This window comes from Protopterus annectens, chromosome 3.part0 (assembly GCF_019279795.1).
Source record: "Protopterus annectens isolate FY-2018-M chromosome 3.part0, PAN1.0, whole genome shotgun sequence".
NCBI lineage: Eukaryota > Metazoa > Chordata > Ceratodontiformes > Protopteridae > Protopterus > Protopterus annectens.
In genome coordinates, this window is record NC_056731.1 from 647,575,437 (window position 1) to 647,600,932 (window position 25,496).

At 38.7% G+C, this 25,496-nt stretch overlaps 1 protein-coding gene and 1 pseudogene across 1 annotated transcript in view; both read left to right on the forward strand.

Annotated features, from left to right (window-relative positions):
• The window catches only part of TMEM245 (transmembrane protein 245), a 1,232,464-nt gene that overhangs the window by 319,268 nt on the left and 887,700 nt on the right, over positions 1 to 25,496 (forward strand). Inside the window, exon 6 of the mRNA XM_044065650.1 lies at positions 14,061 to 14,230. Coding sequence (XP_043921585.1) covers positions 14,061 to 14,230 — 170 coding nt within the window. The remainder of the gene's footprint in view (positions 1 to 14,060; positions 14,231 to 25,496) is intronic.
• LOC122797441 lies at positions 11,496 to 11,605 on the forward strand (annotated as a pseudogene).

The window sequence follows — 25,496 nt, forward strand, 5'->3', positions numbered from 1 at the left end:
GATCCTGGATCCATCTCCTGATCTGCTGACGCATCAGTCAGGCACACTCCATCCTTCCTTACAGACCCTTAAGCTGACAGCTTGGTTCCTCCACTTCCTGGCTTAGCCAGGCTTCCTGACATCTCCCTGGCAGTACAGCATATTTTCATTTCCTCTCACAAATCCTCTATGAGGAAACTGTTTACTAGCAAATGGAAACGGTTCTCTTGTTGGGCTGTCAAAAATAATATTGATCCCTTTACTGCACCCATTTCAAAGATCCTAGAATTCCTCACAAGGAGCAGCAGCAGCAACTATTCGAGTGCAATTGGCTGCTATTTCCACCATTCAGGTGGGAGAAATGGATTCCAGTGTTATGTTCCGCAGGCTATGGAAAGCTTTTCTGAGGGGTACTATCCTTTTGAGACCCCCAATAAGAGAACCACTTCCTCATTTGGATCAAATTTGGTCCTAGCTGCCTTGCTTATTCCTCTGTTCGAACCGGCTAGTTCTTGTTTTTGACTTGAAAAATGAGTTTCTTGATCGCCATTACCTCAGCTAGAAGGGTATCAGAATTATAAGCCCTTTCCATTCCTTCCCCTTATTTAATTTTTCACAAAAATAGGATTTATCTCGGGACCAATCCCTCCTTACTACGAAAAGTTTGCTCAGAGCTCAATCTGAATCAATCAGTAGAACTCCCGTTGTTCTTTCCGATCCATGGCAGTAAGGCAGAGTAAACTCCACCGACTGGATGTTCATAGACAATTACGTTTCTCTTTGCACAGGACTCAGGAATTCAGAAAGTCTGACCAATTGTTTGTATCCTTTGCAGAAAACGGTGAACTTCAGTCTCAAAAGTGACTTTATTAAAATGGATTTCAGATACCATTACCTATGTCTGTAACTCACAGAACAAACAACTACTAGGAAAATAAGAGGACACTCAACCAGGGCCTTGTCTACCTCTACTGCTTTTCAGGCCAGAAAACCCTTAGACTCAATTTGTGCAGCAACTACGTGGGTTTAACCCCCCATACCTTCATCACTCATAACAAAGTAGATGTGGGCTCCCAGACAGGACATCCTTTGGTTCCACGGTCCTGAACAGTATATTCCATTGAGCCACCCAAGAAAAAAGTGCTGGGGACGCGGTCCTAACCAACATGAAGGAAGGAAAGATAGGGACAACATAACATAAAGAAGTTATGTACTCACCATAACATTCCATGTTTGTAGTCCTTGATCTCGCCTTCCTTCTTGCATCCCACCCTCCTTCCCCCTCCTGGAGGATCGAGAGGAGTTATTCATCTTTGGCTATATAGGCCTTGATTCCATTCCTGCCTTATGAGTTGGATAGAGTAAAAGTTTCTACTTATGACTTGTTTTTTTTCTTATATATGTATGTTTATACACACACACACACATATATATATATATATATATATATATATATATATATATATATGTATGTATGTATGTATTGTTATATATGCCTATAGTTTATATCTCTGCATATTGTGGTCTAGTGTTATGGGTTATCACAAACGAGATCTGGGTAACTAGCGCTGGGCATGAAGGGATAGGGTCTAGCCTTGAGCCAGTGGAAGCACTCGAGCTTTAGAATACAGCCGAGTCGGAGCTGAGGATCGTCTCTGAACCAAACCAACATAAAGAAAGGCGAGATCAAGGACAACAAACATGGAATGTTATGGTGAGTACATAACTTCTTTTTTTGTACAGGAATACTTACTTTTTTCCACTTATATGCCCCAACAGCATTTTATATTTGTTACTCTGAACAGAATTGAACATTGCACTTTTGTTTTGAAATATTTCATAAATGCTGTAGTTTGTAAATTTCAAAAGGCTGTTGTGGCCTGAAGTTTATCCTACCTACAAACAGCACTTCTGTAATGTTTCATTATGTGTTATGAAATTATATGGAGAACACACCTGGAAGGTCAGCCTTATTCTGCACATTGTATGAACTTACAGCTGTTCGAGGAAGAATATAGTATAAACTAAAATTCGTACATGCCTGTCAGAATAAATAGAATCTATGTATGTTGCTATAACATTTACAGTGGCAAAAAACACCACTTTTTGTGGTCTGTTAAGAATACACTTATACAATGCATTAGTAACTGCTGATTCAGTGGTTAGGCATAGTGAGTCCCCACTCACACTGTTGAACAAAGAGTTGCTGTCAGCTGTCTTTTGGGTGCTTGGATCACAGACTTTATAAGTACTCTCAGGATGCTTTCCCATAACAAGTATGATTTTGACATGGTAGTGATCCATAAGGGAGTGAATGACCTGGGGCGCAACCCCCTGAGGTCCATGTAAAGAGACATGTCAAAACTCTCTAGGCATGTGATGAATTCAGGTAATACTATGGACCTGAATGGAATCTTTCCTTCATCATGAATGATACCTAGGCATAAAGAGAATATAATTGGCTTAATACCTGGTGCCATTCCAGGGGGATACAGTACAAATCGACCTGGTATGAGATGATGGGTAGTCCTGCTTTTTTTACAAAAGGATGGCCTGCATCTGTCATTCAAAGGTTTCTATTCAGTTGGTAAAATCCTTTTCTGCCTCCATAGTGCATTTTTAGTCAAAATCTGTCTAATGGACACTCCAACTTAACAAACTTATCTAACACTAAACTGGGCTGTATTCAATGCCAGGAAACTCAATAACAAATTTTGATCCAGAACATATCCGTACATGTGTAGTTGTAGAGAACTGGTTTAAATGCAAAGAAAGAACTCTTGCCATACTTAAGTTTTGTGCTTCCTACATATTCAGGCTTGATAGAAATTCTGGTGGTGTTTCCATATTTGTCAAAAACCACATCTCATCTAAACTGATGCCCATAAATCCACATACCAAGTTCCTAGAACTTCAGGTTACCATGGAGAAGACAAGGCTCCAACTTTTAGCATGCTGCAAAAATCCCACCATGTTTCCAGATGATCACATTGGATTCCTGGAAGTTTTAGAGAAATTCTTAAAAGCAATAACTTGGTCATCTTATATAACTTCAGGTAACCAGCCATAGACTAGAGTACCTGTAGTTTTAATGTGAGGTACGGCCAGATATTTTTTTGCTTTGACAAATAGGAATTCCTTGAATGAAATAGTTAGCAAACCCACTAGAGGCCAAAATATTCTGTATGTGATCCTTGCTGATATTCCCTCTACCTGTTCCAGTCTTCAAGTCTGTCTTTCTGCAGTTAATTTGGGACATAAACTCTTGACATTTACTCTCAAAACCACTGTACCCCCATAACTTGTAGTATTTAAGCACTTCAGAAAGATGAACCTTACACAGTTCTGTGATGAAATCTCTAAATTTACCCATGACATCACTGCCATTGACCCTAGCATAGTAGCCAATGTCACCAAGGAGTTTTATGTCAAATTAGAGAAATGCATAGATCTAGCAGTCCCAACTAGAACTAAATATGATGGGAAATGTTAAACCAGCCCCCCGTGGTCAACTGACATTAACTTTGTAATGGGAAAATATTCCTTAAACTGTAAGACCAGAATTCCTCAGAATGAAGATGGTATAAAAATGTCATCAAAAAACTGAAATGCACTGTAAGAACCAGCAAGGCAACATGTGAAGAAATTAGCATCTGAAGTGAAGGATCACTCCAAGCCCTTCTTTACCTATGTTAGAAAATGAAGATATAACATAACATTGCTTTGAACTTTTTCTTAATGGGACCCACCAACTCCGACCCAAATGGCATTGTAAATATACTAGTAAGCAAGTTCTCCCCAAACTTCAGCCAGGAAACATCTATTCAGGCACCACTCATCCAAGACACTCTCTTACACCTCTAGCATTATTAAAGAACATGTTCTTAATGTGATATAAAAAAAACACAAACACTTTTCTCAGTAGGTCTTGACAACATACCTGGGTGCTTATTCTACAGCATCAAACAGGCTGTTACAGAACCTGTTCTTAAATAATTTTACTTAAGACTGAACACAGGCTATGATACTGAATCTTAACACATTGCTGTGATGATGCCCCTTCACAAAGATGGCCATACCACTGATCCAGAAATTTACAGATGAGTTAGCCTTATGAGTCTGATTCATATATATATATATATATATATATATATGAGAGAGAAAGAGTTTATCAAAAGAAATGAAGCACCCATACCCAAGTGGTTGTACAGGAGTGTTGATAGTTCTATAGAAGCATATCTCTGAATCTATTTGTAATATTCTAGACAATTTCTCATAATAGTATGTTATGACCCTTCACTGTAGAATGCATTTAATTGGTACTTGCAGGTATAAAAATGTGCACAATCTTATCTACATGTAATCAACCTCACTACATATGTATCTAAATTTGGAGTCAGGGTGGGCAGTCACAATTTCATTGGCAAAAAATTTTCCTTGTTCAGAAGAAATAATCAGAAGTTTTCTTTCTGATGTAATGGCACTAAGTAAAGATATACTCTAGACAGGTTTTGTGTATGTCAGACTGAGCAGAAATCATATACCTTGTTAGGTGTGACCTATAGAGGATGTGGTAAGTGTGCACTGCTGACTTGGACTATGACCACTTCCTGCCACACTCGGATAACTTCACAGGTATAGCTGTAGGCAAAGATATGATTACTGGCTTCTCATGGATTCCACCTTCTGTGCAGTCAGCTCAGTGCCTTGCAGTGTTAGCTTAACAGTAGTAGTTATGTCTTGGCTTATACTGTTTTGTGTGAGCACACACACACACACACACACACACACACACACACACACACACACACACACACACAACGATTTACAGAATGCTCTAATAATAATACATTTCTGCTGCCAACACATCTTCCTACTTCCATGATACCACACTTACGTCATCCAGACCAGTCTGCATATCTAAGGTCTTAGTTAATGAGCACTCAAAATAAGTCATCTCCATCCTATTTATTACAGTATCTGTAGCCAAAAGCAGTATTACTTCAAATGGCAGATATTGACATTATATTTCACTGGTTCTGTGCAGCTACTTTTATATGCTTCAGTAATAGGGCAACCACAAACCTTTTATAGCTGGATTATAAAATGCTTTATGTAAAATTATGTAAAGTTCATCAAGATGATTATAACTGTTGCTGACACGTAAATTTACTTAATTGCTGAAGAGCATAGGCAGACCATATAAGCTTACTTAGTAAGTCTCTTAAGAAGTGAGCTGTTTCTGTTTCCTTTATGTCCAACAAAATGTTTCTTCGTTATCTTTCACTGCCCCTAGTCTTATTTAGACTTCATCAGCACAGGAAAGGGTAACTGAGACGTACTTCTTTGTGGTAAGGGACACATTACTTGTTGATAATCCAGATGTGCAGACAGTCAAATAGCAGTAATTTTTTAACAAGTTCCCTTTTCCATATGGTTTGTAGGATCATAGGTGTGTTAGCAGGCTTATGAACCCAAGGGCATTTTTAAATCTAGCCATGTATCCCAAAGCTCTCAAAAGTTCTGGTACCCTTGATAAGTGTAAGCATTAGCTTGGGAGATGAAATATTTACAAGCCTGGGAGATGAACCATTTGCAGGCTGCCTATGTCCAGTAGAGACCTGGGTACCAAACCAGGGATGAATTTTCTGTTCCCCATCCAGTTGTTCAGGTTACACTTGAATTGGGTTAAGGAGGAACTCTGCATCACGTGGATGGGGAGCCTGCTCCAAAGAAGTGGTAGCCTTTGGGATATATGTATATATACCTGTCACTCCAGCAGGTCTTGTTTATATCACAGGCAAGGTATAAGTCTTTAGAATGGGTAATTCTGGTGGTGATTGTTTTGTTAATATGCAGGAGGTCCATCAGGGTGGTGTCTTACAATGTCTTGTATGTCAGGTATAGATCTCCCCTCAACAGCCTGCAGGTGACAGAATACAGGGATAGGGTTTTGAGGTGGTCTACATAGGACATATTACTCATGCCCTGTATTTTTTTTTTTTTTTAGTGAGGGACCTCTATGGATGCTCCAATTGTTGGATGTGCTTGGTTAGATACATAAAAAGGGAGGCATATTATACTCCATGATAGGTCTGATGAATGCTGAATGCAGTGGAACAGTGACCTTATTGGACCTATATGCCATGTCTTTGTTTATAAGCTGTGCAACATGAAATGATTCCCTCACTGTTGTAGTCATGTGATGGTCCAAGGCTAGATTACAGTCTGTGTGTCCCCAAGTTCCTGACTTCTGGGTCGACTGTTAGAGGTGTTTTGTCAATATGATAGTTAACAGGGGTCAATAACTTATTGAGGGGATGCTGTTATGCATTTCTTGGCATTTAGTTTTAACGCAAGTTATTTGTCTGTTTCAGCCCTTCCTGGAGAACTTTAGCATCATTGGGGGATTCTGTGACTGATCCTAATGTGCAGTCTTCTGCAAATTTAGTCAACCAGAGGCCCTCAACATTGGTCTTGACTTTAGAGAAGTAAATGCAAAAATGGAGGGGTTCCAGGACAGATCCCTGAGGGACTGCACTTGTGACTGGCTTCTTCATAGAGTTGGACTCCCCAATTCTAACTTCCTGGATCTTGTCTGTGAGCCAGCTGGCTGTTTACTGGGTGACATAAGGGTTTATACCTAACCTCCTGAGTTTGTCCATAATGCCTAAGTGGGGTATTATGTGAAATGCCTTGGTCAGGTCAAGGCAGGCAGTATGAAGCATTTTGTCCTCACCCATTGCTTTGGTGACCTCCACAAAGAAATCTGCCAAGTTAAGTAGGCATGACCTGCCCTTGACAAAACCAAACTGGGTTGGATCCAGTGTTTGGAGGTTTCCTATATCATTATTTATCATTTCTATGATAATTCTTTCCATGTGCACAAGGTACAGGGTTTGAGTTTCATCTTTGAGATGTTGGCTAGGCTTAAAAAGCCACATAAGCTTTGCTTATTTACTTCTGAGACTACTGAGAATTATGGGTCTGTAGATTCCAGGATATGTAACTGGCCGACTTTTTTGCAGAGGGATGACTGTTGCTGTTCTACATTCATGAGGCAGGAAGCCTGTTTGGGGACTACTGTTAAATAGCAATTACAGCGGGCCTGATAGGTCATATTTCATGCCACTTAGGTTCATAGGATGATACTAGGCTATTGGCCTGGAGGCCCTTATAAGCCTAGCCAAGTATTTCGCTCAAGTTCCCTCAATGTCAGCACCTGTTTCCCCTGTCCAGCAGGGACACAGATGGGATCCCAGGGGTATATTTTCTTAGAAGGCATCCTGAGATGATATCTGGGCCAACAATGCGGTATTCTTGGCCTCAGAAAGAGCATTGAGGACCTGTTCCCTAGTGATATTAGGGGGAGTTTATATTCAATGGTATTTTCTGGGAGGGGGTTGAGGGATAGAGAAGGGGTAAAGTTAGAGCTGAATTTGTCTGCCAGTAGGTTTGCTGTATATTCCAGATCATTATAGGTGGCTCAATTAACAGTGAGCTCTGCATACAATTCTGTATTACCTTTGAAGTTGTGGACATAGCTAGAGAATGCCTTTTTGGTGTCCTTGGCCTGGGAGGCCAAATTTAACTCAAATTTGGCTAAAGTAGACTTTGTCTTCTGAGTTGTTTAGTTTGGTGAGAGTGCTTTTATCTTGCTTGGTGCTATGCCTCCTAATGTTTGCCATGATTTTCTTCCTAATGTTACACAGTCAGTTGATGTGATTCTACCAGGGTGGCTTGTTTTTCAGTTAGTTCTATACTTTTTCCTGGTGGGTACAGCTGCCTCTGTGCAGTTGTTAACATGCTTGTATAGGGTTTCTGTGAACAGTTCTGCTTAGGCAGCAGTGTTCTCAGGGTTTGTGGGGGCTTGAAATTTTGCCAGGCTATCACTTATTAGTAGGAAGTTAGCCTTAGAGCAGTTCCCGGATATTCCAAGGTTAGCTGGGGTTCCGGGTTTTAGTTTTAACTTCAAAGGAGACATTTTTCTGGTCTGATCTTCCCAAAGTTGACATTACACTAGGGGATTTGCTACACTCTCCCATATCAGTGAGAAGCAGATCCAGTATGTTTGTGCACCTAGTTGGTGTATTGGCATTCTCGTCAGTGGAGTTTTTGTTTACAAAATCCAGGAATTGCAAGTTTGTTGTCATATATGGTTACCAGTTAATAGTGGGATAATTAAAGCTGCCCATGAATATGGTATTGGGTTGGATGTGAGTGAGTGTTTACGATGAGCTTAAATACATGTTATGGGTTTCCTGGGTCATAGAAGTGGACCTGTAGCTTGCAAGAATGTGTTATAGAATTTTGCTTACGGTGATTTGAATGCTCAAGTGCCTTGTCCTGTTTCATCAGCTATGATGTATATTTATTTTTTATATAAACTGAGGCACCTGCATCTTTAGTACCAATTCTGTGTAGTAGCTGTTCTAAATGTGTGGAAGGCATTATAGTTTTGCACTGCCGGTGTGCTGACCATGGCTTTAAACTATGTCTCAGTAACTGCACAGACATCAGCTTTCTTTAGGGTGAGGAGAGCTTGTTCATAGGCAAGTACTAGACTAACTGCCCTTTTGGGGCATTTTAAGCCTAGCCAACATCTCAAAGATGAGACTCAAACCCTGGACCTTGTGTTTGTGAGGTAAACACCTTAACCATTATATCAGCTAGTCTTGTTTAGACTCCTAGCATTGAGCCATAACACCTTTAGATTTTCTTGGTTTGGATTTTCTATGTCAGAAGTACTTTCAGTTTGTCATTGCCTAAAAAAACGGGGGAGGAGAATGCTTTAGCTAATAAGCTAATGTTTGAAAGCCTATAGGGGAGAAGTGCAGACCATTCCTGGTAAAGCAACATAGTCTGTTGACCATCTGCTTCTATGCCGACAAATCTTGCATGCCCTTAGAGTGACACCAGAAACTAAGCCAGTTGTTAGTCTGTCATCTTCTGTTCATATTGTGGCATCATCCTTGCAGAAGGAAAATGCTGCTCATTGCTAGGCTCATATCAGCCAGAGACACATATTCTCAGAGCTTCATGATCTCTCTCTTAATATAGTCTAGGGAAGTATGTTTTGAGTCATTTACATGCATATGGACTATGATTAAGTTATACTGGTAGTTGTGGTCCAGTGACCTGAGTGCATGCAAAATATGGCTGATCCTGGCCTCTGACAAGCAGCTGACCATGACTTTTTCTTTGCACAGCCTGGTGAGAGGGACATCATTATGCCTCACAATGGAGTTTCAAGTGACCAGAATGTTGGATTGTATGCTGGCTTTCCTTATGGGTTTAGAAATAGAGGCCCCATGAAATGTGGCTGCATGTGTTGATTTGGGTGTTGTTTTGAAAGAGTGCATTTGGGGGTGCTGAGGGTAATTGTTATGTGAACTTCACCTAGGAGGTTTTTGGGATTTAGGAAGGTTATGTTTCAGTGCTTCAGCATATTTGTGTCTATGTGCCTGTTTTGGAACTGTGTATGATGGGTGCAGGGTGTGTACTACTGACAACCTGATTGACTTTAGGAGTGCTTTCATGTTAGTTTGCCTCCAGTGACATTGTGTAATTACATCTCTTACATACCTCATCAGATTGAGAATCATCTGGTTTGTCAATAAACATGAGGCAAGTTATGTATTGCCTCTGGATGCCCATATCCACCAAGCTCGTAACGATATTTGACTCCCTTGACTGTTTCACTACCTGAAAGTCAGCATACTAAACTTGTTCTATGAGTCTGCCAGACCCAGAAAATTCCAACTCATTCAGGGTAAATTGATTGTCATAGGAAGTAACGGTCCTGATGTGTGTGTCTGTGTGTAAGCAGTTTCATTCCCAGCATTATTGTTACATCTTTACTGATAATTATGTGCATTTTTGCTTTGTAAAGATGTATTGCTTTACCATTTCTAGACCTCAGGCAACTTCTCTTAGGACACTCCCAAGAAATATACTTCGAGAAACTGAATCACTTTAATTGAACTACACAAATTTTTGACTTGAAAGACCATTTGAATGTGGATTAATGACACTACTCCCTTGCAGCCATACCTGAATAGCCTCCACCTTGGCAGGCTGTGGCTGGATCTTCTCACCATCCATCTGATGAGTAAAATAAAACACTTTTGCTATTCTCATCTGGAATTGATTTTGCTCTTTTTTAGCCTGCTTGAAACTTCCCCTGACATATTGAATACGTCTGTCAAGACTGACTGTGGATAGTAATATCATCAGTCTGAACAAGAGCATAGTCTCTTGCTCCCACCAGGATGCAGTCTGCCAGCCGGAAAGCTGCTGGGGCATTTTTCATTCCCAATGGCATTGTATTAAATTCAAATTACCCAAAGTAATAACCCAAGTCGACTGCCATTTGCTGCATATCAGAGACACTTGCAGTAGCTCTTAGTCAAACCAGTAGTAGTCGCATACTTAATCCCCTGCAATGCCTGAAAAGATTCATCAGTTTTAATTTTAAGCATATGGTAAACATCTTACTTTGTGACTGTTCAGTTATATTTTACCCATTCAGACTCTAAATGACTTGTTAATTGTATTGTTTTTTTTTGTTATGACTGTCATAGCAAAACTTTACAAGCACAGGTCAAGACTCGCTGTTCAAGTGCAGCACCTATTGTAGCAGCCTTTTAATGAAACATCTCAACCAAAAATATGATTAAGTCAGCTACCTAGACTTCCATTCAGATCTTTTTTAGATATTACAAAGGAGATGTTTATTCCATTAGTAGAGCTGGGTTTGTCACTGCAGTTATGCATGGAATGCTGTCTCTGCACCAAGTCTGTAGTTTACATCTGTAGTACTTTAGTCATCTTCCCATCTTTGATATGCCATATTGGAACAGTGGTTCTTATACACAGTACAGCTGTGTTAATATCATCACTTTAACAGATATTTGAATAGAAGAATCACTGCTACATAATAGAGTCTTATTCCAAGCCTGACTTTTTCGGAAACCTAATACCATGATTTTTTTGTGTTCGTTGTCCTTTCTCTTTCCATCTTCCCTTCCTATACAGCCTTCATTGCTTGAGCAGGTCTGTCTTATGATTACTGTGTAGTCTGAGATTCTGAGAATGGCATACTGACTTGTTGGTAACAGCTGTTCTCTTTCTGTCTGCTTCTTAAAGAAAGGAACTACTGTAATGTAAGCCGCTGTTTTTTTCTTCCCGGCATCTTGCTGATGTCTTTGCTGAAGGAGAAAGACCTACTCCTACCCCCCCCCCCCACAAGTATGTCCCAAGCCTTGGATGTCTGGATATTTTACCTGTAGCTAATCCCTCGTGTACAATGAATCTTACTGCAGTGATCCTGGTGTTTGAACATCTGCTGTTGTTGTGAGTTGCTAACATAAAGTATAGTTGTGTAAAAAAAATCATACTGTAACAGTAGATGTCCTTCTCTTCACTGTTGCAGTATTTTTTACTGTGGGGATCTAATGCCTAGGACAGCCCAACAATCTGCCAGTGTACCAAAGCCTTACGACCTTGTATGCACCATCGCTTCTCGGCCGTTTGGCTAAGATCAAGTGTAGTATCTGTTCTTATCAGTTTAATATGCCACACATTTGCTCCCCGCACAGGATGTAGGGCATAAGAGTGACGTACAGAAGCAGTTACCCAGAACTGAATTGCCTCAGTACAGAACAGTCTCCATAGTACAAAGGAGTCCATATACACATCCAGAAGGGGAAAATGCAGAAGACAAAGGGGATAACCCTCAGCAAGAATGGAATCCAAAACCAAAAATAGAGCAAGCAAGAAGGGGTTGGAGGGAGGGAGTGAATACTACAACAGTGAAGAGAAGAAAATCTACTGTTATCTACTATTATGGTAAGCTTTTACTCAAGTGTACACTGTCCTATGTCAGTGTTGCAGCATTCTTTACTACAGAGAGTAAAAAAAAGCTCAAGAAACAGAATGGGAGGTGGAAGGCTGAGAAGATCTTTCAACAAACCCATACAAAATGTCTCTAGCAAACCGTGCTCTGGCCATAGAAACCATACCAAACTTACAATGCGTAGTAAAGGAATGCACTGATGACCAAATTGCAGCTTTGAGGATGGAATTTGTGTCCAACCCCTTGAAAAAAGCAGCAGAAGAGGCAACAGCCCTAGTGGAATGAGCTCTAACAGAAGTTGACAAAAATTTTCCATGAAAAGAATAACAAAAAGAAATGGCCTTAGATATCCAGGCGGAGATAGTGTGCTTAGAAGCAGCCAAACTCAATGTCCTGGGATGAAAAACAAAAAGCTGTTCAGACATATGAATGGCCTTAGTTTTATCCAAATAGTACCTGAGCTGTCTGTGCAAATCCAAGGTATGCAAGACCCTCTCGCTAACAGACTGAGAAGAAGGGAAAAAGGAAGCGAGTTGTACTGACTTGATTCAAGGACAATTTACTTACTAACTTGGGCATAAAAGAAGGATTAGTATGACAGGACATCCTGTCCCTGTGAAATAACAGAAAAGGAGGAATGGCCGTAAGGACCTGAAGCTCAGAAACCCTCCAAGCAGCAGTAAGAGCCAGCAAAAAGACAGTCTTCCAGGTACAATGTTACAAAGAAGCAGAATCTGCAGGTTGAAAAGGAGCCCAAGTCAATTTTTCCAAAACAAACTGGAAGTGTTAGGCACAAACGCCTTACAGATAATACAAGATATATGGTTGTGGGAAGCACCCAGATGAAAAAGACACTTCAGGACAATCCTTATGGGGAATCTGCCTTCCACATGGACATTTTCGCTTCTTGGATGACATGAACTCTAGGTAAGCAAACTAAAATACAAGACCAAAATAAAGAAGAAAACCCCAGTGGGGTAGTTATCTGATGGCTGGGTATTCAGCACAGCAACAAGGCATTCAAACTGGCGAGCGATAGTGGCATTCGGACTGGTGGCAAAGAAGTTCTGGGTGACTGGATCTGTGCATCACTTTTATGCTCTACACATTATGTAGGGAGCATATGTGTGAACTATGGCGCATACAGAATCGTAAGGCTTTTTTATACTGGCTGAGAGTCTGACTGTCCTAGGTGGGAGATCCCTACAGTAAAGAATACTGCAACAGTGATAAAAAAGGTTATCTGTATTTTACATGGTTACTTGAAGAAACATTGTGTGAATTCTTCTAAGATTAAAGCACTTTGTTATTCACTTGCATTTATACCATTTTGAATATTGTAACTGTAGAGTTTTGTCTTTTGGAACAGTACTCTTCTGTCTTTGCCATTTCATTTGCTTTCTCAGCGAAATATTTCTATTTGTTTCGGTGTTTTTTGAGGAGACAGTTATATTTTATTGCTTCCTCTAAACATATGCCGTATTCAACTTTTGTGTAAATTTACTGTCAGAGTATCCTTTGTAGTACATTGTGATGGTGCATCTGGTCTTGCTTTATCAGAATTTTCTTGTAAACTGTACAATTTATTTACAGAGTGGACTGTTTGTACAGGTATAGTTCAGATGGTTGTACCATTCTTGTATTATAATTATACACATCATAGACCGTTGTCATATGCATGTTCTGAAATCTTTATTTGGTTCTTGCAAAAATAGGATGTATTCCAAATCTTTGAGAGCCTTGTTTCCCCTAAGTTGTACTGGGTGATGCAGTGGTCCAGTGATTAGTGCTTTGTTTATTTTCAGTGATTAGTGTTGTTATCTGCCGACTGCAAAGTTCAAAGGTTCAATCTTTATCTCAAGATGCTGTCTAGGGCGAGTTGCTTATTCACCTTGCAATTGCTTGGACTTTCTCTGAGTTCTCAGGCTTTCTTTCATATCCCAAGAAAAGCTGCGAAGATTTATTCTGTAGGATATTTTCTGGAATACCTGTAATCCAAGTGAGAGAGTACTACTCCGGGTTGCTTTGTCATACAGTGTAAAAAAACAAGAGTATTATATTGCATTAAACAGGTTTCAGTGCCCATACACCCTTTATATTGCTTGTTTTACCTTTTAATTAAATTCATCTCCATTTATATGACAGTTTAAAATGAGCTACTTGTATTATTTGTAGCCTGTAGTTAATGTTTATTTATTTATTTTTTTTTGTGCTCTCATGAAAGTTTGGGGTATAAAGAAGTTGGTCATTCATTTTGGAGCAATGAATTTTATGGAACAATATGTTAGTTCCTGGTGGAAGTTATTGGAACGGTTTGTAAAAGATCGTCAAGATGCATTTTTGCCACGACCTATCCGAGGACTTGGAAAATTCATCATTAAAGTTGATAGTAAGGTAGGGAACATTTTATTTTTATTAATAATGATGTTATATTTTGGAATATTTTTTCTGCCGTTCTCGTGTAAATCACGCAATTACAGACACACTTTAACAAATGTGTTATGAGAGGTTAGCGAACTATATTCATAAAAGACATGTCTTGTTTGGTTAAGAGGTCTGTAGGTTTGAATTTATATTGATAGATACTGATGGAATCAAATGAATAAAAATTTGCATTTTTGGCACAGAGCTTTTTGATTTAGGATGGTTCATTCACATGGTGTGTAAGTCTGTGAGGAAAAGTTAGCTTAATGGTGTGTGGCAATTATCACTTGTGCATTATAAAAGTTATGCTTTTTCTTTAGTTGATTACATTCTCCCAGTTTACAATTAGACAGAAGTTGAACACTTCATTTTACCACTGTAGTACTTTGCGTAACATACATCTTGGAAACTGTATTTTTTTTTTTTATTTGAAACCAGACAAAGTTTAAGTGGACCCACATGTTTCTCAGCATATCATCTTCTGGAGAAGGTCTGCGCCATATTTCTGAAGAACAGTGGATAATGCATGAACTTTACAGTTTTTGTGTTACTTCATCAGTGTTCTGTGCATTTTATTCTTTGTATAAATTATGTAACCAATGGTAGGGAAGTATTATTAACTGTGTTAATCTGCTGCTTATGCAGTTACATTTTATATAAAGTATGTAACGCAGTTTATTTGTTACTTCAGAATGAAGAAATATGACCGGTGAAAAGCAAGTTTCCCTTTGGGGTTCTTGCCACCATTATTGGAGCTTTTTTTTTTTTGTTTTGTTTTTTGAAGGAGGTAGCCTTGGTTTGAATAAATACCTGCAAATACATAATATTCAATTTGGTTGTCAGCTATTTGTATTATTTTATTGTCCTGTAGTGTATTTGTGTTTTCAGAACTAAAAAAGAACAGTGTTTAACATGAACACTTTGCATTGATAATTCAGTATTTTCATTAAAAATATCATTTAAAATGTCAAAAGTATGTGATATGGTGCAGTGTTATAAAACAAACTGGTAATCAAGGTGAAACAATAATGCCAGCAAGATGTCCAGTAATGGTTAAATTCCAAATTTAATAGTTGAGCGTTTTCATCCCACCAAGGAGACATCATTAGAATGATTGCTAGCATTATTGTTTCACCTTGAATGTCATTTAAAATGGTTAAGGCTATCTCAGTATGAGTGGTTCTAAAAATGAATGTTCCACGATTGGAATTATTTGATCATATCCATCCCTGTTGCTAGTGGAAGGAGAATACCATGTTTTATTTTAATTTCAGTATGATGTAAAGTATGTAGTAATGAAAATCTTGATTCTGGCATTCCAGGAAAGGGCTTCCTTGTGGCTCTGGCAGTTTTAGCTTACACTTGCAAAAACAGAATTATGATTTTGTTTTTCTTCTGAGGAGGATTCAACATAAGAATACCAAGATTATTTGTCCTCCACAGACCTTTGTTCGGGATGTCATAATTAATTAATTAAGTAATCAGTTTATTTATTTTTTTCTTTTTCACCGGGTAAATGCACTGGTCCTAATCAGTGGACCATGTTCTGTCATGATCCAGGCTAAATGGCAACAATAAACATATGCAGCAATATTTACATTAACAAGAACAAATTATATAACTACACAGTAGTGAACAAGATGTACATAATTATTGTCTCACCATAATAAGAAATACATACACTGAGAAACGGAGCAAAAAGAAATGTGATGATGAGTATTAAGATGATTTACAATGATTAATGCAGAAATGTAGCTTTATATCTGTGGAATCTGTAGTACTTCAGTTATTGTGATGATCTGTACCTACTTCGTAAAATATTTAAAATGGTACACCTCTTATCAGAAATATTGTATGAAGACTGAAATCTTGTGTTCTTTATGCAGAATGTATTTATGTATTTATTTACATTGGCTTATTGGATACATAACACAGAAGTCATACAGTAATGGCATCTTTGGAGTGTTAATTAAGTAGCATAAGTTATTATTAGTTAATGTCCTTAACAGAAGCATGTTGGGGTATTAGACTGTGATTTTATTATTATTACAATTAGTTAATGAGGTATGTTCACAGATAATGAATACAGACTCAGTCAAGGCTGGATGACAAAAACAGTATGGGTTGACGTGCTGCACACCACATATAAGTAAGAAATTACTTTTTCACGAGTTGATGTAGAGCACACCCTGTCTTCAGTAAGGTCTTATGCAAGCAGTCTTAGTTTATTAGTATTAATTAAATGTGTAAAACTTATAATTAGTTGTTCATGTTAATATAAGACAAAGTACAGTGTACTAAGGAGAGTTAGCAAGTTCTACTAGTGTAAGTGTTGCTAGAGTATCTGAAGATGTTCATCATAGTAAATGCTGCTGTACTGATTCTTTGGTCTTCTTGCAGTGCTGAAGGCTGTGGCCAGCTCATGTACTGGAGTCTTTCACCATCCTCCAGCTGGCAAATGTCCATGCGGACCAGCATCTAGACATCAGGGTAAAAAAATGGGTGCGGGTGGTGGCAGCTTCAGTTCTTGCTGTGTAGTCTGATGCTCAGCACCGCTTTTACTTTGCATTATCATTCTGTAGGTCAACTAGAATCACCACAGTGAGAGATGCCGTCAGATAAGTACCCCATTGGGAACATTTTTGTTTTGTTAGTGTTCAAGAAAATAAATAATTGTCTTTCTTGTGGTGAGCAGATTACCCACAAAAACTTTCATTCGCATTGCTTGTTTTGCGCTCATCATGATGTTGCTGATTGTCAGTGTTGTACAAGGTTCAATTCGAAGATCAAAACTCTGCCGCTTATCATAAAAACCTTCTCACCACAACAAGGGGTCTGTAATTTACCCCATCCTGGCAACCCTCAAGCTCACAGCTTGGAGGATTGGATTTTGACTCCATCCTACTCACAGGATGCTCTATCCATTCTGAATAAGGCCAAAAAACCAAACACTAGAAAGTCTTGTTTAGTGAAATGGAAAAGGTTTTCTTTCTGATGCCATTCCAAAGATATTCTGTCTTCACAAGCTAAGATACCGCAAATACTTGATTACCTCTCCTACCTATTCAAATAAGGCTTATCCTTTTCCAGCATCAAGGTTCATGCATCTACCACCTCAGCCTGCCTCCTAAGTTTCCCGTTTCCTCTCATTCACACTTGAAGCAATTTTGTAACAGAGTTATTCATCTCAGACCATCTCAAAGGGAACCTGCTCTTCTGTAGGACTTGAGCTTTTTGCTTGAAAAAACTGTTAATGTCACCATTTGAGCCATAGCTTCAGCTCCTGTCAAACTTTAAACATGGAAAAACACTCTGTAGCTCACTCTTACCTCTGCCAGCAGTCTTTTTGTGTTTCAAGCCGTAATGTGCAAGGAGCATTTATCTTTCACAAGGATTTGGGTCACCCTTAGAACCAACTCCGCTTTTATGCCTAAGGTGGTTTTAGAATTGTCTTTGAATCAAGCAACTCGTGTACCTGTGTTCTTCCCAAATACAGAGCAAAGGAGCAAGGATTTTGCATTCCTTAGAAGCACACAGACAGTTCAGCTATTGCTTGCACAGCACCAAGTTCTCTGACAGATTAGACTAACTGTTGGTAGCATTTGCTGAGGATAAACAAGGTAAACCTGTGACAAAACAAACTCTTTCTAATTAGATTGCTAATTCATCATTTTTTGTTATTCTCATTGGGGCAAAGCACTTCCTTGTAAAGTCAGACTTCATTCTACCAGGCATGAGTCTCTACCACTACTGCTTTCCTAAAAGGAGTGTCCACTCAAGGCATTCTAGAGGCCTGCAATGTCATGATCTGTCCACTCCGTCACTAAGCATTGCCACCATGGATCAGTTTCCAGGCTAGAGTTTCCTGTGCAGTTTCGTACTTGCTCTAAGAATCTTTCCAAGAATCAGTACTGCAGCATTGACTATGATGAACATATTACATTTATGTCTTCGCTTATCATAGTTATAGATGTTTGAGTAGATGAGTGTTGCAGTACCCTTTCCCACCCTCCTACCCCATTCTCCCTTTTGGATTCCTTTCCCTGGGCTGGGGTGGATCTCAGTTGTCATCTTCATTGTCATCGTCATCATCATCCTCACCCAACCCCTCTCCCTTTTTCCCTGTAGGTGAGAGCCTTGAGCTATTCTTAGGACAGTTGGGAAGGTGCTTCCTAAGGACCATCAGACTCTGCAGTCTTGACAGTAAAGACTTGAAAATGGCACAAGCTAATACCTATTTTATACTCTGACATCTGGACATTGGTCTATATGGACATCATCCAGCTGGGGGATGGTGAAGGACACTAATATTTGGGCCAACCACAGGCTTCTGCATGGCAGAAAGACCCAAGAATTAGTACTGCAACATTGATCTACTCGAGCATTTACAATTATTGTTAGTGGAGACACGACTGTACTGTATTATATGTATTTGTTGTACTTCCCATATACACCTATCACTCATGACATCCACTCCTTGTACCTTCCCAAACAAATTTGCTACTATCAGTGAAGCACTGCTGCTTCTTTTCTCCTCTTCCCTACTCCATTAAATATTTAGCATTATGTCCAAGTGGCAGTCTCTCCCGCATACTGCTTTGCACTATATCCTTTCCTACTCAAGACTACTCCCCAGCTGTACCTATAGTTCATTCCGAGCAAAACTCTGTCTTCCTTTCATCCCTGTAATCTTCTCTCACATAAGATACAAGATTCATCACTATAACACAGTCAGAAACCCAAGTAATTACCCAAGTAACTTCAAGAAAGAAACTTTTACTTCCAACCTGCTCCAGATCAACTGGGATCTACTTGGAATTCTTCTCATTGATGAATTGGTAGACACCTAAATATCTTGTCAGAGCAAGCACCATTAAGAACCAAAAGAGTTAAAAACAAACCAGCCCCTTGGTTAACTAAAAAGGCAAAGCAACTCATGCAATTTGGAGATTAAGCTTGAAAGTCATGGATACAAACTTTGTCTCAAACATCCCTGTATTCGACACAGCCAATGATCAAATTCTCCTAGCTAAGCTCTCTTCTGTGGGCTGTCACTCTCTTCACGTAACTGGTTTCTTAGTTATCTCACTAATATGTCCCAAGCAGTAAAATGGCAAGATGATTTCTCCTCTTTCCTTCCTATATTCATTGGAGTCCGACAGGCCGTCATCCTAGGACCATTGCTGTCTCCTCTTTCCTTCCTGTATCCACTGGAGTCCCACAGGCTCCATCCTCGGACCACTACTATGTAATTTATTTATCAACAACCTAAATACAGCAGCCAAAGAGGCCACTGTAGTACTGTACACAGAGATGACACCACTCTAATATGTCCTGTTAGGACACTGCCCATGCTCCAAACTTTCAACCCAAAGCCCTAATTCTCCATAGATGCTTGGCTCAAAAACTCACAACTCCTACTGACTCAAAAGCTAAGCAAACTACTACTGTTCACTCCCAACACTCTCTGTCTCCTCCTAGAAAACTACCTTTAATATACTATCATCCAACAAGGCCAACATAGAACTGGTATCTCAGACCAAAGTACTAAGCATGATTATAGATGACCACCTGAAATTTGACCTCCACCTTCAGCAAGCCATAAAGAAGACACGACAAAAACCTTACTGACTCTGCTAGATAAAATATAGCCGCTTCTTTTCTACTCCCTATCCTATTGTATGCCTATCCTATCCTAACCAACCTCAGCTTCTCTTTATCAGCCACAGTAGAGCAATGCTACAATAAAGTAGCCAAATTCACAACCAGCTAACATTGTAGATCACCTCACTGCCTCTCTCTAAATGAACTAAACTAGCTCAAACTAAGTAATTCTCCATTGTACTCACAATGTCTTATACCCTTCAAACTACCTCACAACCCTGAAAAATTTCCATCTCTTCCCTCCCATCATTCAACCTTACACTACTAAGTGACCTCTATACTCTAACAAATTATTACTCTCCATAACTAAGCCTAACAACAATGCAGGATACTGTTTGTATTAACACTGCATTGCTAATACCTGGAATGTCATCCCACTCCATTTAAGGACAGTCTGCACCCTGAAAGAGTGTAAATGCCAACTGCAACCACACCTGATAGATAAATGCACCTGCACCACCCAGGTTAGACAGGTACTTGAAACTATGAAACTTGTGTATCTATATGAATTTGTGACAAAACACTCTTCTGCACAAAACGTAATGGACCATTATCCCAACTATACCCTTCTCAATCATCTCATTTTCTTTATCTTCCTTGTTTCTCCCCCCCTCCCTGCTTCCTTTCTTTGGGTTACCCTAACTCTTTATCTTAAAAATGTATTTATATACAATCCACATAAGTGTTATTTTTAATATTTTGATCAAAACTGTTTTTGAATGATACAACTGATGTCAGGGATGACTGAAAACTTTAACTGTTGCTTATGAATAAAACTGACTGTAAGTGGTAAAACAGTGCAAATGATGTCCATGATATCTGTATAATGGAACTTAGCTCCCTGAACCTTCACTGAAAAAGGGCACTGCTTTGTTGGACTTCCCGATAAACAATTACCAGTAACATATAAAATTTTACATGGAAACATTCTGCCATGTATTCATATGATGTGCTATTTAATTGGAAGTAGAGGGTATTTAGTTGCCATATATGTACTAATTCTAATTGTTGTCCTTGAAGCTTTTGCAGATGTCTTCAGTTATAAGAGCTTCTTTTAAATTGGATTTGAAAGAAGTGATGTTTGTTTCATTTCTTATATTACTTGGGATTGTATTCCATAGGGCAAGTCCAAGTTTGCAGAAAGCCTTTCTCCTGTTACAATTCCATGTTGTGGTCTAAGGCATTCTTAAGTACCCATTTCTGTGAGAATAACTTGGGTGCCATAATATTCGTTAATGCTTTAGTGGTGGATAGTTATATTATTTTAAGTAACACATTTATTAAAAATGTTGCCCTTCCTGTGATAGGTAACCCATTGGCTTTTTCAAATGGCAGTGGTATATGTAGCCTTGCCGTTAAGGGGAATTTATTTTATTAGCAGCAGTTTGTAGAGTGAGAGTTGTTGGAATGGAGGGAGGTTATGGGAAAGTTATATTCCTGTTTCTATACTGGTACATTTTTAGCTGTAGCAATGTCCTCAGGATAAGATCATATGTGATAACTCGCACAATATATAGAGGCTTTCCAGTAAAACAAAATAAGGAAACCAACAACTTGAAAGGTAGAAAGGATCTAAAAACTGTAAAAAGTGGTTTATTCGATTTGATCAGCACAAATAAATGCTTCACAAAACTGAACAGTGTGTTTTTGTCTGAGCACCTCCCAGACTTCTTCAGATAAATCACAAAAGGCATTATGCCGGCCTTATATACCCTTTACAATCAATTGTCAATTCATTTTTAAAGACATACTTCCTAGATATCATTAATAAAAAAATATATAAAAACATACAATGCATAAATTTAAAAATCACACTTGTTCAAAAATATCAAATCCAAGGTTAGTAAATATGTATATGTATATAATGTAATAACATAAACAAAGCAATGGAAAGTATTCATAAATAATAACCCTTTAAAGCTTGACAGGCCTTAGTTTTAATAATGGAGCCAGTGAAATGTAGTCATTAAAACCAGGGAACGAACTTATTATCAGAATCTTTGGAGAAATTTCAATCACTTCAAACACTCTCCTTTCCTTACTAAATCATCTACTACAAATCTACACCCTTCATAAATCCTTTTACTATGGCCACAACAAATAAAACTATATTCACCACCTTATTACTCTTAACTATCATACTAGCATTTCTTACCATACCTTATTCACTTACCTCCTACGAATATCTTTCTCTATCTGAACAAAACCATTACAGCCAACAAACTTTACCATCTTCATTCACCTTCTCCCTTAACCATAGTAACATAACATGTTACTCTAACTATATATTACCAAAATTCCACAGAACAACCCACATTGTTTACTTCTCTACCAAAAAGACTTCTATAAACTCCTAAAATCTCTGCAATACCCCCAGCAACACGCCCTCCTAGACGGTGACATTCATCCAAACCCTGGCCCCTATACTGACTCCACTACTAACCCTACCAAGTTAACAGTACCTATAGTTTCTACAATTACAAAACCATCTAACTCTCTTCTGATAGCTCACCTTAACATCAGAAGTATTAACAATAAACTTTCCCACCTGCATGCACTTCTTGATGTACACTCATTCGACATTCTTTGTCTTACAGAAACTTGGCTAAAACCATCTACTCTAGACCAGGAAATTAGCCCTCCTGGCTATAACATCCTCAGAAATGACCGTAAAATAAAAAAAGGTGGGGGTATAGCCATTCTCTATAAATCTAACCTCCAAATTTCCCCCGTTAATGTGCTTCCATCATTAGACACCAAATCTGAAACCCTATCCATCAAACTCCAAATCAATAACTCCAAATCAATCTATATAATCTGCATGTATCTACCTCCAGGTAATAATACATATTCTCTAGAGAACCTGCTTAGCCACCTCTCTACCCAACTACCCCAGGAGACCATTGTACTTGGTGACGTTAACATAGACTGGTCTACTTGCAGTTCTCTAAACCCTACCAACCACATAAACCTCTTTGGATTCTCACAATTAATAACAACTACTACAAGAATCCATAAACCTAGTAACAAGGAAAGTACTTTGGACTTGATCCTTATTAATAGCCACCCTAAATATTATACTCCAGGAACCCTCCCAGATGATATCAGTGACCACATACTTACCTACATTATTAGACAAAAAGTCCATATTGCAACTACTCATAATCTTAAAACCTCCCGCTTAAAAAATTATTTAATGCAGACATCTTCTTAACCGAATTGCAAGCATGTGACTGGTCACCACTAACCTATCTAGAACTAGACGAAGCTGTTACCTACTTTAATACTAACTTTCTTCAAATCCTAGACTCCCATGCAACTTATCGCTCCACTAGAATAAAAACCAAATCTGCCCCCTGGCTCACAAAACAAACTAGGCAAAAGATACTGCTCTGAAATAAAATCTGGGCTAAATGGAGATCCACCAAATGTCCAACAACCCACCTCCAATTTAAACAGCTAAGAAATGCCACCAAGAAGGATATTCTTAGAGACAAAAAGATTTCTACCTACACCTTCAACAAACCAATCAACAAACTCCACAAAAATTCTGGTCTGCGATAAACAAACTCCTTCAGCCAGGTCACACTACTACTCCAGACCCAACCGGTTTCAACAATAGCAACTCCAACCTGATCCCTGATGCCTTTAATAACTACTTTACAGAAGCCATTCAAACCCTGGCCAATTCTTTACCACCCATCACTGCGTCCCAACCAAATATCTGCAATACTTCATTACCTACCTTTCAAATACAACCTGTATCTACATCTCTCATCTGTAAGCTACTTCAAAAATTGAAACCTTGCACCCCTTCTGCTGACCGACTCCCATCTGAATACTTACAAATAGCTGCAAAAGCCATAGACTATCCCATTTCTATCCTTCTTAACAGAACTATCTCTGAGGGCAAAATCCCTGCTGTATGGAAAATATCCCATATCATCCCTCTACATAAAGGAGGACCATCTACAGAGCTTTCTAACTTTCACCCTATTGCTCTACTCTCCCTATTAGCTAAGATAATGGAAAAATGTATTCACAAACAACTACTTAACCACTTACTACAAAATAACCTACTGGCAAACTGCCAACATGGCTTTAGGCCATTTCATAGCACATCTACTGCCCTTTTATCCTTTACCGACTCTATATATAAATACCGCAACAATAACTCATTTTTCTGTGCACTATTTATTGACCTGTCAAAAGCCTTTGACATGGTAAACCATAACCTACTGCTTGACAAACTAAAGGCTCACTCTCTTGATCATCAAGCCATACAATGGTTTAGATCTTATCTGGAAAATAGACAGCAAGCAGTACTATGGCATAACAATCTATCTTCACTACTTCCAGTAAATATTGGAGTACCCCAGGGCTCTATCCTATGTCCCCTATTCTTCTCCTTATTTATTAACAACTTACACATGAATATACCTCAAGCCACCTGCATTCAATATGCAGACAACTCCACCTTAATATGTACAGCCAAGGATATATCCTCTCTCCACTCCCTCACCCAAACTGTTTTTCAGAATGTTGAAAACTGGTTATGCAACACTGCCTCCTCCTAAATCCTAAAAAAACAAAACTACTGCTTTTTACTCCTACTCATAAATCACCCATTCCTTTCTTCTCTATAACCTCTAACAATGGTACCAACATTATCCCAGATACTACAACCCGCCTACTAGGTGTAACTATTGATAATCGTCTCAACTATGATGAACACATAAACTCTACTATAAAGTCTGTTAACAGAAAACTTGGCACCTTCTATAGAATAAAACCCTTCCTCATCCCTTCTGCAAGGAAAACAATTGCTCAGACCCACCTCATTTCCACCCTTTTCTATGCCTCTGTTATATATACCAACCTATCCAAAAACAACCTCTCTAAACTCTCCACCTGTTATAATAGCATAGCTAGATTCATCACACGTTCCCCCTTTAAAACTCACCACTGCCTTAACCTCAAACAACTTGGATGGCTAGAACTGCAAAACCATATACTCTTTCAGCAATTACTTATTACGCAAAAGATTCTATACCACCCTAACAACACCCCTATCCTGACTAATTTAATTACTCCTTATACTAATCTAGCTACACTACGCTCTGCTAACAAGCTTCTAGTTTTATCAAATAAAGCTAACAACAAAGCCGGGGATTCACTTTTCTCAAACACTGCAGGAAAATTCTGGAATCAGTTCCTGCTGAATTATCTACCATCGCTTCTACTTCTCTTTGTAAAAAACATCTTAAAGAGCATCTGAAAACTCACTGGCTTTGTCCATGTACTAACCCACACTGACATCTTTTTTTCACTTTATATTCTTAACCCTATCTCTACCCCTGTAACCTTTGCCTTCAAATCTACTTACAACTCCTACTCTGCAATATGAAAATAACATATATATTATTTTCCTTATCTAAGACTTGCTCATACCTTCTAGTGTGATTTGTAGAATTGTTTAGTTTAATTTTTGTAGAATTCTTTAGTTTAATTTTTACTAAAATTATTTAATATACAAATTTATTATTACAACTGTTCAGTAGACCAATACTAC